This window comes from Colobus angolensis, unplaced genomic scaffold (genome assembly GCF_000951035.1).
Source record: "Colobus angolensis palliatus isolate OR3802 unplaced genomic scaffold, Cang.pa_1.0 Scaffold335, whole genome shotgun sequence".
Classification (NCBI taxonomy): Eukaryota; Metazoa; Chordata; class Mammalia; order Primates; family Cercopithecidae; genus Colobus; species Colobus angolensis.
In genome coordinates this window covers 630206-643499 of record NW_012116655.1, presented here as the reverse complement: position 1 = coordinate 643499, position 13294 = coordinate 630206, and the positions used below count along the sequence as shown (strand labels likewise).

General features: G+C 46.6%; 1 protein-coding gene across 1 annotated transcript in view; it reads left to right on the top strand.

Annotated features, from left to right (window-relative positions):
- The first annotated feature begins 1257 nt into the window (after positions 1 to 1257).
- Positions 1258 to 13294, top strand: part of MED9 (mediator complex subunit 9) — a 15095-nt gene continuing 3058 nt past the window's right edge. Inside the window, exon 1 of the mRNA XM_011952152.1 lies at positions 1258 to 1604. Within this exon, the coding sequence (XP_011807542.1) occupies positions 1381 to 1604 (224 nt within the window). The 5' untranslated portion in view covers positions 1258 to 1380. The remainder of the gene's footprint in view (positions 1605 to 13294) is intronic.

Below are 13294 nucleotides of genomic sequence, written 5' to 3'. Positions count from 1 at the left end.
TGCTATGTGGATGTGGACCTCCTCGCCTCTCTGTACTGCCCGTGATGGTGGATCACAGCAGAATGGGCTCGCCAGTTGACAGTTTTCCCCACTCATGTCTTCCACTCACTAGCTAAGCTTAGGGTGGGTGTCCCCATTGCGCAGAAAATTGCTACTTAGCCTCATATCAAACTTGTTTTGAGAAGCATAACCATAAACCCATCTTTGGTCTACGATCCTAGGGAGTCCTCATGCCAACAAGACCTTTTGGGGTCAGCCACGAATGTGAAGTTAGAATGCAGTTTAGGCTCTGCCATGACTCTGAACTAAACATGATTTTAGAGGTGAGGAAACTGGGACCTAGGGGTTTGAGGAACTGGCCCGAAGGTATGGAGAATACCTGACCTTGTCGTTCTTCCAGGATATGATATTTATTCCTGGCACGAATCCCCTCTACCTTGTACTGAAAGCAAAAACAGCCTCCCTGCAACCACACATGCACCTGGCCATCCAGCAGGTGCATACTAAAAGTGTGTTGAGTTGAATTATCAGACTCTCAGCAGCCGTGCAGCACTGAAGGGACCGCAATCCCTTTGCCTCTGCGTCCTTAGGGCTAAGCACGAGGCCTCGATGTCTCGCACTGTGGGCCGGGCCGGGTTTGGTGCCTCAGCCAGCAGGTAAGTGCTGTCTACGTCTCCTGCAGGTCCAGTGGTTCCTCTCCAGACTTGGGTGCACTGGGCCAGGCTGTGCCTTACTGACCTCAAGGCTTCCTGTGTTTGTGGCTTTGGGGCCCTCTTCATCGTGTGAATAGGAATAAGAAGATTGTTATTTCTGGCCAGGTGCGGTGGCTTGCGCCTGTAATCTCAGCACTTTGGGAGGCCGAGGCGGGCAGATCACCTGAGGTGGGGCGTTCGAAACCAGCTTGATCAACATGAAGAAATCCCGTCTCTACTAATAATACAAAATTAGCCGGGCGTGGTGGTGTGTGGCTGTAATCCCAGCTACTTGGGAGGCTGAGGGAGGAGAATCGCTTGAACCCGGGAGGCGGAGGTTGCGTTGAGCCGTGATCGCGCCACTGCACTCCAGCCTGGGCAACAAGAGCGAAACTCCGTCTCAAAAAACAAAAAGATTGTTATTTCTGAAATAAATCCCCTATTTCTCACTATTTAATAATTAAGCAATCTTGACTCAACCCAAAACCAGGCACCCCAGACCCACCCACGGCCCGTCGCCTAGCAACAGCCTCCCCACCCCGCCTCCGCTCGGTTGCCAGCCGAGTGCCCAGTGCGCACGCTCAGAGCCTTCCTCCACACCCCGCCCCTGCAGGGCGCGCGGTGGTGACGTATAGAGTCCGCGACGCTTTCGGCGACCCGACCTCTGGGTTAACCTAACCCCGGAGCAATGGCCTCTGCTGGGGTGGCAGCCGGGCGACAGGCGGAGGATGCATTGCCGCCAACGTCCGACCAGCCGCTGCCTGACACCAAACCGCTGCCGCCCCCTCAGCCGCCGCCTGTCCCTGCGCCTCAGCCGCAGCAGTCGCCGGCGCCACGGCCTCAGTCACCTGCCCGCGCGAGGGAGGAAGAGAACTACTCCTTTTTACCTTTGGTTCACAGCATCATCAAATGGTAAGAACCTAGGAGAGGACCAGGCCCCATACTCCCTCCGGCTTCTCGTCTCAGCCATTTCAGAGCTTCAAGAGGCCTTGGCGCTCTAGGGCACGCCCCCGTTTCGCAGATGGGGAAACTCAGACCCAGAGCGGGAAGAGGCCTTTCCCAAGACCACAGAGACATTCCATGAGTTAAGCAAAAGATTTGAGCCCCGAGAGGTGCGATATCCTTAAGAATGAAGCCAGCTTAGAGACTACATACAGACTCTTGTCCAGCGGCTCAAACGTGCATCCCATCGATCTTGAGCAAATTAAATCTCTTTAAGCCTCAGTTTTCTCACCTTTAATGTTGGTAATACTCACTTTAGTTACTTATTTCAACAGACTCAACAGATAAGCATCATCTTCCCTGTGTGGAACACTGCCAAGTGCTATGGGATGGACACAGTAAAAGGGGCATAGAAGGAAAAAAAGACATGATTGGGAATAACCCATAATTCAAAAAGATTGAGAGGGGAGCGGTGGCAATGGGAAACATTACACTAAACAAAAACACAGAAGTTGCCTGAGATGATTAGACCCACCTGTACTGACTTTGTTCTAACAGTACCAAAGGAAATAATTGTCATCCTTTTGGCCAGCCTTCAGGGTAGCCTGAGTTTTCAAAGTGACTCTGTAAAGGAAAAACCAAAAACAAAAGCACAAAAGTCTTACTGATCCCCGTGTTTGCCTAAATTATTTTTTTTTTTTTGAGACAGGGTCTCGCTCTGTCACCCGGACTGGAGTACAGTGGCGTGATCTCCTCTCACTGCAGCCTCAACCTCCAGGCCTCAAGCCGTCCTCCCACCTCAGCCTCCCAAGTAACTGGAACCACAGGCATGAGCCACAGCACCCAGTGAATTTTTGTATTTTTTTTTTTTTGATGGAGTTTCACCGTGTTGCCCAGGCTGTAAATTATTTTCATTATGTTACTTCACTGTATATCCACGTGATAGTAGGTGTAAACCCTTAGGCTTATAACTCTTATTCAGCCATTAAAGACCAAAACAAAGTAAATTAAAAGAAAATTACGAATCCAGTAACATTAAGGTGAACATGAATGTGCTCTTCACTGTTTTACTGAAATGGAATTGTTACAACGTGAAGGTCTTGACTGTTAGTGGCCCACTCACTTTTGACTTTAAGCAAACTAGATTCGCTTGCTGTGGGATGACCTGATGCTCTTCTGCCACTTTTCAAATAACTACAAAGGCTTTGTTCTCACATTAGACCCTGGCTTCATGTGGCTTCACTTGGTGTTTACTGTTTATAAGGGCCGGGCGTGGTGTCTCATGCCTGTAATCCAAGCACTGTGGGAGGCCAAGGCAGGCGGATCACGAGGTCAGGAGTTTGAGACCAGCCTGGCCAACATGGTGAAACCCCGTCTCTTACTAAAAACAAAACTTAGCCAGGTGTGGTAGCAGGTGCCTGTAATCCCAGCTAATTGGGAGGCTGAGGCAGGAGAATCACTTGAACCCGGGAGGTGGAGGTTGCATTGAGCCGAGATCATGCCGTTGCACTCCAGCCTGGGCAACATGAGCAAGACTCTGTCTCAAAAATAAATAAATAAATAAATTTTAAAAAATGTTTATGGGATAAGGCAGCCTGTTCAGTTTTTGTGAGCCTGTGATAATGATCACAGACAGAAATACATATGGAGCCCCTATAATCCCAGGGCAGTGCCGGATTATAAAGGGTTTAGTCAGATTAACCCCAGTTTACTGGTTTTAAGAAAAATGTGGAAAAATGAAAACACAAAATGTACACATTCACAAAGACAGCTCTTGAACCCCCCAAGAGTATATTCTTGAGCCCTGGTAAAGCAGCTGGGTTGGGCTGGCCTTAAAGATGAAGTAGTAAGTTATACTATAGAGAAGAAGCTTTGAAGTTAGACAGTCCTGAGTTCAAATCTGTATACTGACACTTTCTTGCCTTCTAATCTTGATATAAATGCCTAACCTTTCTAGGCCATAATCTTATCTCTAATATGTCCATAGTGGACCTCAAAAGAGAGGTTTAGATTATGTAATAGCTCTATAATGTGCTGACTGGGTGACCTGGGCAAGTAGCTTAGCTTCTCTGAGCCTGCTTTTCTCTTATGAAATGGGAATGCTTGTGTCATAGGATTGTTGGGAGATGTGCTCAAGAGCGTACCTGGGAAACCTAGTGGGTTGATCACATGTGCTTGTCTCTGTTTCGTCTAAAGGGACACAGAAGGGACTTAAAAAAAAAATACATAAAACCTTCAGACGCAGTGGCTCATGCCTGTAATCCCAACACTTTAGGAGGCTGAGGTGAGCCAGTCGCTTGAGCCTGGGAGTTCAAGACCAGCTTGGGCAACACGGCAAAACCCCATCCCTACAAAAAATACAAAAAAAAAAAAATTAGCCAGGCGTGGTGTGTGTGCCTGCAGTCCTGGCTACTTGGAAGGCTGAAGTGGGAAGATCACTTGAACCCAGATCATGCCACTGTACTCTAGCATGGGTGACAGAATGAGACCCTGTCTCAAAAATAAAATAAAAAGCATAAAACCGAAAAGAATAGGACAGGAGATGATTGCTACAAAGTGAATGACCAGAGCTAATTCATCTACCAACTCCTAAGCAGCTGGCTTGTTAACCATGGCCTACCCCCAGATCTCAGGAACTCTAGTGCAAGGACCCTCTGGAAATAGGGGTGAAGATGGGTCTAAGAACAGGATGATTACTTGAAAGTCTGTTTAAGAAGCAGTCCTGTCCCACCTCCCATCCCCTCCAGGCGGCCAGGTGACTACCCTTCTTCCAACTTGGTGGGTGGTTAAAAAGTTACTCTCCCAAGATTTATTCTTAGGAACGAATAAGCCAGAGAGAACCTGGACTGGGGGACAACAGGCACACTGCAGGGGTAGGTAAAGGGAACCATAACTGAAAAGAGGGATTAAGAGAAAGTTCACAGTCTGAAGAGAGACCCCACCCGAGCCTTCCTCCACCTGGCTTCTAGATTGGCAGCCAAAGAGAGTGGAAGTGCCCTCTCTATCGTGTGTGACCAATTAAGAGAAAAGACATTAAAAAAAAAAAAGCCTACTCAATTAATTCTGAGAAAATTCTGAGAAAAACAAGCATCACTCATTTGCAGAGCTCCCACTGAGCCTTTTAATGTTTTATTCTTAAATATATGAGTGGATGGCCAAGGCCACTAAGCATAGGAAGAAACCCCCTGGTAAGAAAGACACGGGTCAGGTGTGGTACCTCATGTCTGTCTGGAAGTCCAGCACTTGGGGATGTTGAGATTGGAGGGTAGCTTGAACCCAGGGAGCTGAGGCTACAGTGAGCCATGATCACACTGCTACATTTCAGCTGGGTGACATAGACTTTGTCTCAAAGAAGAAAGAAAGAGAGAGAGAGAGGAAAAAAGAGAAAGACAACACAGAAGAGCAGAAAAAGCCACTTGGAGGAAACAGTAGCTGCAAAGGAATGGAGTGGTTCTGCAGCTGTAAACATGAGAAGAGGCTAGGATCCAACCTGAAAACCTTCAGTATAGGCGTGTCTTTGAGTTTATAGGCTAATGAGGGAGGAATAAGGGCAGAGGAGGAAGGGAGAGGAGACCTCGTGAAGCCTGGGGGAGTCAGAAGGCTTGGTAAGAGTGATGCCAACAATGAGTCTTCAATTAGGAAAGGGAGGCAGGAGGAAGGGTGGTATAGGAAAAACATGTAAGGACACGAAGCCAAGAAATAGCATCTACTCATGGGAGTCAGCTTCTAGCTTGGTGGTGCTGAGCATACATCCAAGGCAGGAAGAGGGGGCTGGGGAGGAGGGAAGAGCCAGGAAACAGCGCAGGGGTCTTCTGAGGGATGGGGAGCTAATGCAACTGTCAGGCTGGAAGCCAGTCAAGACACAGTCGTGGCGGGCGGAGATGAGGGCTAGCACCGTGTCCGGTCCACCCAGGTGATGCTCTCTGGCCCTGGGTCCCTTCCTTTCCTGTAACTTCCCCAGTGATCCTTTTGTTATTTGTTTACTTCTTGCACAGGGGATGAATAAGGAGGTAAAACCTGAAGTAGTGAATTTAGCTTTTCTTGTTCTCATAAATAATTCAGAATTTTTGAAAAATTATTTAATAAAAGTAACAACTGCAAGTTTAGAAGTACAGAGAAATGGAAAATGGAAAAAGGGTTCCTTCCCCCAAGTCCCCTCACCTGTAGTAACTGCTATTAATACTTTCCTAAGTTCCTTCTGGGAATTACATATGAATGGAATTTCAAAAATTTATATGTACTTGACTTTTTTCACTGATTAGTCTATTTTGGCCACCTTTCCATACTGCACATAAAGATCTACCTCATTAAGACAGCTGCAGAAAATTGCATCTTGTGGATGCAGCATGACTGATGTAACTGGATTTCTGCTGATGGGCTTCTAGGTGGTTTTCTCATTCTTGCTATGACCAGCAGTGCTAGGGTTAGCATCTTTGTATAGGAGTAAGTTATGATCGGACAAATCCTGGCAGTAGAACTGCTGGAGCACATTTTTTATTGTGATAGTTATGCTAAATTTAGAGCACTACATCTTTTTAGCTAACTCTTTTCCAAAATTCAGTCCTTGTAGACTAGACTGCTTCAGTTAACCTAAAATGGCCTATAAATCTGCCACCCAGAAAGCATTAAACAAAAATTAAAGTTGTAGATGGATTCTACAAGTACCCGTGGATATGAAATGGAAAGAGAGGGCCTCTCCCTTCCCTCCTCCCAGCTCCCTTGCAAAGCTGCATAATATTCCACTTTCTGAATGTGCTGTCGTTTATGTAAACAGTTTCTTGCTCAAGGACACTCGTTGTTGTTTCTGCATTTTGCTGTTGGAATCAGCACTGCAGCAAGCATCTTTGCCCATGCTATCTTGGTGAACTCTTGGTAGTCTCTGTGGGGGTAAATTTCTAGCAATGGGATATGTGAATTTACCGTTTGGGTCACTGTGAGCAAATTCAGAAAGAATGCCCTGATCTGTGCTTCCACCGACAGGGTTTGTGTCTTTCCCCATCACCTGCCATCACCATTAAACTTTTAATTTTGGCAGATCTCATAGGTCAGAAGTGATATATTGATTTCTCATTATGTTAGGTAAAGCATCCCTTCATAGGCGATTTTATATGTCACTTGTATTTTTCCCTATAAACTGCTCATTTCTCTATCAGATTTTTTTATGTACAGAAAGGAAATAATGTCTGTTAAAGGTACTGTAAATACTTCCCCCAGGGTTATTGCTTTTCTTTTGACTTTGTTCATAGTTACGGTTTTTGTTATTTGTTTTTCATTCAGATGCATAGAATTTCTTGTAGTCAGATTTGTTAAGCCTTTCCCTTACAGCTTCTGAGTTTTGGTCCTACTTAGAGAGGCTTTCCCACTCTAAAATTATAGGTGTTGATCCCTTTTTTCTAGAACTTTAATGGTTCCATTTTTTACTTTTAATTCTTTGAGGCTCCTGGAATTTATTTTGGTGGGAAGAGTAAGGGGGCCCCAGTTAGCCGCATCTTCCCACTGCTGTTTTTGAATATTTGTTATTTTCCCTGCTTGCCGTGCCACCTTTACCATGCACTGAATTCCCATATGTTTTCTGATCTACTTCTGGACATTCGAATCTCCTTCTCCAGCACCAAACTGTTTTAGTTCTTAAATCTTCATGGTACATTTAATTATCTTTTAAGGTTAATTTTCTGCCCTTCCTCTTTCTTGTCAGTATTTCCCTGGCCCTTCCTTTCCCATGGAGTTTTCTAGCAGCCTGCCCAAGATCATGATGCTTTTGGTTAGTGTAACATTTCGTCTTTAATCTGCTTCTTTACTTCCAAGCCTGTTGATACCACTCATTGGCCAGGTCATTCAGCCTTGCTTTTGGATATTGTAATCAGTATTTAATTAGTATCTTGGCCTTTATGCTCATTTTATCTTGTGACTATTATTTGGTTAATTGTTCTCTGTTCTCCGTTCTTCCCAAATTGAACCCAAACTTAGCCCTTCACTCAGGGATCTCCGCAGACCGTCTTCAGGTTGCTGCCCGAATAACCCAACACAAGGCCCACAGAGGGTCCTCGTGCTGCAGGTGCTGTTGGGTGGGCGGAGTCCTCCACGCTGGCAGACCCTCCAGCCCCTCCACTAGAAGTGCCCACAGAAATGCTGCACAGAGCCCTGTGAACCAGAGCCTCTCCTGTATCCCAGGGACCCACCTGGTTCTGGGAGTGCTCTGGCTGGGACAGCCCTGCTTGGAGTTGGAACCCATAGCACTTTCATCTCTTCTAGTGTCTTTCCCGCAGTTGAATGAAAAATTAAACTACACATTTATGTTATTTTTAAAGAATGAGGAAAGGGAGGCCGGCCGCGGTGGCTCACTCCTGTAATCCCAGCACTTTGGGAGGCCGAGGTGGGTGGATCATGAGGTCAGGAGATCGAGACCATCCTGGCCAACATGGTGAAAGCCCGTCTCTACTAAAAATACAAAAATCAGCTGGGTGTGGTGGCGGGCGCCTATAGTCCCAGCTACTGGGGAGGCTGAGGCAGGAGAATCGCTTGAACCCAGGAGGTGGAGATTGCAGTGAGCCATGATCGTACCATTGCACTCCAGCCTGGTGACAGAGCAAGACTCTGTCTCAAAAAAAAAAAAAAAAAAAAGAGGAAAGGGAAAAGAAATCACATTTTCGTGTCTGTAAGAAATATTATAAATCCCAACTTTGAGACTTTCTTGATATATATGGATGCTACATTTTAAAAATACATCATAAAGGAGTAATGAAATGGGCTCTGTTAGATTGGGGAAAATTATTATTTTTTCCTTCAAACTTAACAAATCGAATCTGAGTTTGGAACGAAGTAGCCCAGCCTAGGCCTTCTGAATTACAGTTGTTGCTGCCTTGCCTGATGGTTTTGGCTCCCTTTGTAAGAGTAATCTGTCGACGTGGGTACTTTAAAAACATTTTTTAAATTCAATTTTTTAAAATTCTTTACAAGGTCTGAGGCTGCTAGGTAGGTAGAGGGGAGCCGTCCTTGCCACCACAGACAGGGCTCCAGTGATGAGCACGCTGTCCCGGCCCCTCTAGCTTGGTCTGGCCGTTTCAGCAGGTCAGCAAGACCTCAGAGCCCCAGCCAGATCTCTTTCGTGGGAACAGGGTGTTATTGACTGTCTTCTGCCCACTCAAGTGTCTATTTTAATCTGCCCGGCCTTCCATGCCAGCTGAGACCTGTTCCCGGGTTGTGTAGGAAGCAGCCCCCGCTAAGTGCCCACACTGGCTTCCCAGGGATAGTCACGCAGTTACTGAAGGCCTCTGCGGTTCACTTTCTTCTCCCTCAGCCACACCCCAGGGAGCAGGATGAGCGGCCACAGATAGAGGGTGTTCATAGACTGCTCGGATGAGGTGTTTCCAGTCTGCCTAAAAGCCTCTTCACTCCTCTGCCATGTCATTTCCATCCACTCAGTATGAATTATAACCAGAAAGTGGGCCCCACCGGAAGGCAAGCCCCACAAAGGCAGGCCTTGGCGAGTGAGCACTTCCTTAGTGGGCGTGAGAAATGCCAGGCAGGCATTTACATGGGTCCTGGGAAGAGTGGGAAACTTTGCCTGGAAAGGCTGGAGGCGCTTGTGGTGGCACTTGGGGGCCTCCTTCACAGTTTGAATTTGCCTGAAAGGTGTTGTCTGTGGGTAGGAGGCCATCATTTTTGAAATGGAGTCTCACTCTGTGGCCCAGGCTGGAGTGCAGTGGCGTGTCGTGGCTCACTGCAACCTCTGGCTCCCATGTTCACTGGAATCACTTGATTTCCGTGCCTCAGACTCCCGAAGTAGCTGGGACTGCAGGCACACACCACCACACCTTTGTAAAAAAAAAAAAAAATTATATTTTTAGTAGAGACGGGTTCCGTCTCTGTCTACACGCACACACTACCATGCCTTTGTAAACATACAAAAAAAAATTTTTTTGTATTTTTAGTAGAGATGGAGTTTCGCCATGTTGGCCAGGCTGGTCTCGAACTCCTGGTCTCAAGTGATCTCCTCACTTAAGCCTCCCAAAGTGCTAGGATTACAGACGTGAGCCGCCACACACGGCCGCCATCTGGGATTTTTAAGCAGCATAGTGACCTGCTCAGACTTGGATTTCTTTTTTTTTTTTCTTTTTTTGAGACGGAGTCTTGCTCTGTCGCCCAGGCTGGAGTGCAGTGGCCGGATCTCAGCTCACTGCAAGCTCTGCCTCCCGGGTTTACGCCATTCTCCTGCCTCAGCCTCCCGAGCAGCCGGGACTACAGGCGCCCGCCACCTTGCCCGGCTAGTTTTTTGTATTTTTTTAGTAGAGACGGGGTTTCGCCGTGTTAGCCAGGATGGTCTCGATCTCCTGACCTTGTGATCCGCCTGTCTCGACCTCCCAAAGTGCTGGGATTACAGGCTTGAGCCACCACGCCCGGCCTGACTTGGATTTCTAAAGGTGGGTGGGGCAGAAGAGGAGAGGACCTGGATCCACAGGAAGGCAGTGGCAATGGGAGGTGGCTGGTCTAGAGGAGATGGAGCTGGCAGGCTGGAGGCTGGGAGAAGGGGGCACACAGGTGCAAGTCTGGGGGTCTGGGAGGGCAGGCTCCTAGCTCGGCCAGTAGAGTGTGTAGGTGGGACTGTGCCCTCCCCCCATCCCCTGCTGACAGCGAGTCTATGCTGGACATTTGCCGTCTCGCAGACTCCAGGCAGGAACGCCTTGGTAACTGTGGGGAGGAAACTGAAGTGCAGGAAGGAGGGCTGGCTGGGGAGTGCTCCCGGTGTCCAGGGCTCGGCAGTGGATGAACATGTTCTGGGCAGTGATTTTTCATACTCCGTTTAGCAACAGAACCTTTTGTCACTCTTTGCTAAAAAGAATATTTTTTACATGTAATGCTGTGAGCAGATGAAAGCGAGGGTGTAAGTGCAAGGCCTTCCTCTCCGGAAGGCCTCATAGGTCTTGGCAGAACTGGAGCAGAGAAACGCAGTTGATAGGTAAGTAGTAGCCAGTATCATCCATGGCGGGAGGGAGAAGTGCACCCTCTGTGGCTACAGAGAATCTGCATCAGTCCAGTTTTTTTTTGGAGGACATTTTGGTAATATCTGTCAAAAATTTAAATATATATAACCTTTGACCCAGAATCCCTACTTTTAGGAAATGATCTTACCAAAATAGTTGTGCAAGTACGTAAGGGTATAAGTACAAGATGTTCATTCTAGTACATTACAAATAGTACAACCACCCGTGAATAGCCAGGGTGATTTAGCTGTCTGATTGTATACGTGTTAGCGTGGAAAGACATCTGAGGTGCACTGTTAACTAGAAAAAGCAAGAATGAGAACCATGGATGGTCACATTTCTGTCAAATAAGAAAAGTGTGTGTGTTTTGTATGCTATTGTAGATTTCAAAGCCATCTGAAACAGTGGACACCACGTGTTAACAGAGGTTATCTCTGGAACAAGGGGTTAATGAGATTTCCCTTTTCTAAGCCTTGGGTGTCTGTCATTTTTGAATTTTTTCCCTCAAGTACCTATTACTGTCATTTTTTAAAAAATGATCTTAGAAAAATGAAAGCCACAGGAGTTAGTACGGTATGAGGAGAGCCTATGGTCAGAGGAGTGGACTGGTAAGGGCCAGTCTGAGGGCAAGGCAGCTAGGACAGAGTGGAGCATGAAGCACAGTGCGTGGAAGTTGTGAGGAAGAAGAAATGGGAAACGTGAGTCAGATGCCACCAAGAGGTCAAAAGAAATGACTGTCAGGTTTGGGAGGAAGTCCGTGTCAGTGGTTCTAACATACTAAAAAGAAGAACAACAAAGAAAATCAGGGCATGATTCTCAGACACACCCGCCTAAACCCTGTGATGTTGCCCGTGAGTCTGGTGACACAGATACAACTGTCTGTTATCCGTGGGAAGGATGCTCAGAGGATCACCCCTAGCGGTAGTATTTTTGTCTACTCTTTAAAAAAACCATAGTAGGGGGCCGGGCACATTGGCTCACGCCTGTAATCCCAGCACTGTGGGAGGTTGAGGTGGGTGGATCACCTGAGGTCGGGAATTTGAGACCAGCCTGACCAACATGGAGAAACCCCGTCTCTACTAAAAATACAAAATTAGTGGGGTGTCGTGGTGCATGCCTGTAGTCCCAGCTACTCAGGAGGCCGAAGCAGGAGAATCACTTGAACCCAGGAGGCAGAGGTTGCAGTTAGCCAAGATGGCACCATTGCACTCCAGCCTGGGCAACAAGAGTAGAAACTGTCTCAAAAAGAGAAGAAACCACGGCAGGTGGGACCAAAGTGCTCTGACCTTGCCTTGTTTGTACGATGTTCATCCTCCTTGACCTACTGGCTTTTTTCATTCCTTCTATAGTTGGCCGATGACTAACCTTGAACACAAAGGCAGGCCCACTTAGAGCTTTCTGCTTTTATTCACTCAGTATTTGGGCCTGTCCCTTTTCTTTTGGCTTGAATATTTCACAGTCATCCTGGCTTAGCAGGTGCCCACTTCTGAATAGCGTGTTTTCTTCACGCCAGGAGTTCTGTGCTATTTCCCTCCACCAACTAGGGCAGTTGGGCTTGCAGAGGTGCCTGCCTGTGGGCTGCACGGCCCCTTTTGGCTCAGCTGCCCTCCAGGTGGCTTGTCTTACAGCTCCTTTTTTATTATCTGAAGACTGTCTCCTTTCCCGAAAGTTCACCAAAGAACAGGCAACCCTTGCGATTTGGGGGTTTTCAGAGATGAGCATCTTAAACATGACCCACTTTCAACTTTCAGAACTAAATTTTCTTCTGGGTCCGGTTATGTTTGCTTCAAGAATGGAATTATCTGTCATCCACATTTCTATTTTAAGTACTTTTTTGTTTGTTTTACCATGTCATTTCAGACTCTCGTGATGTGAGTCGGTTTTTTAAAAAACTATATTTTAATTTTAAAACTTCCTTGGGACTTAAATTCGTAACAGTATGTTAACATGCATGCCATCCAAGTAGAAGGATTTTAGAAGTCCAGATGGTTTCTGTCCACGTTTGTGGATCAGAGCTGAGACTTCAAAGAATTAAAATAAAAGAAGTTCCCTATTTGCTTCATTCCAAAGGATGTTTAGTTCTCATAAATACCGGTTCATTCTCTCTAGAATGTGAGATAAGGTATACTGTTAATGGTGTCTCTCAGTTGAGGGCATCAAATGACAAGAGATGTTCGGCTGGCCTCTGATTTCCTGGAAGAAGTGATTGATTCTCCATACCCTCCCTCTGAGTTTAGAGCTGTTGGTAAATACTGAGCTGGCCATGGTGGCCATCTGATTTGCAAGGTGTGAGACGTAACTGATGGATCGCCAGGAAAGATGGATATTTTGCCTGCGTAAGCAGAGAAATGATGAATAGTAAACATGAATTAGCACCATCTGGGTTGAAATTTCCCGCTACGGATGAACATTTATTTAAAAAAATTAATGATCATTGACAGTTTTTCCCTCTTATGCCTCAATGGCTTACTTTCAGAACAGCTTACTGAATTGCCTTTTAGTTTTGGTCTCAACCACTTGTTTTCAAAAGCTCATCCACTTACTAACTTTTTAAAAATGTATAGGAAGTTGGGTGTGGTGGCTCATGCCTATAATCCCAGCACTTTGGGAGGCCAAGGCAGGTGGATCACCTGAGGTCAGGAGTTCAAGACCAGCCTGGCCAACATGGTGAAACCCCAT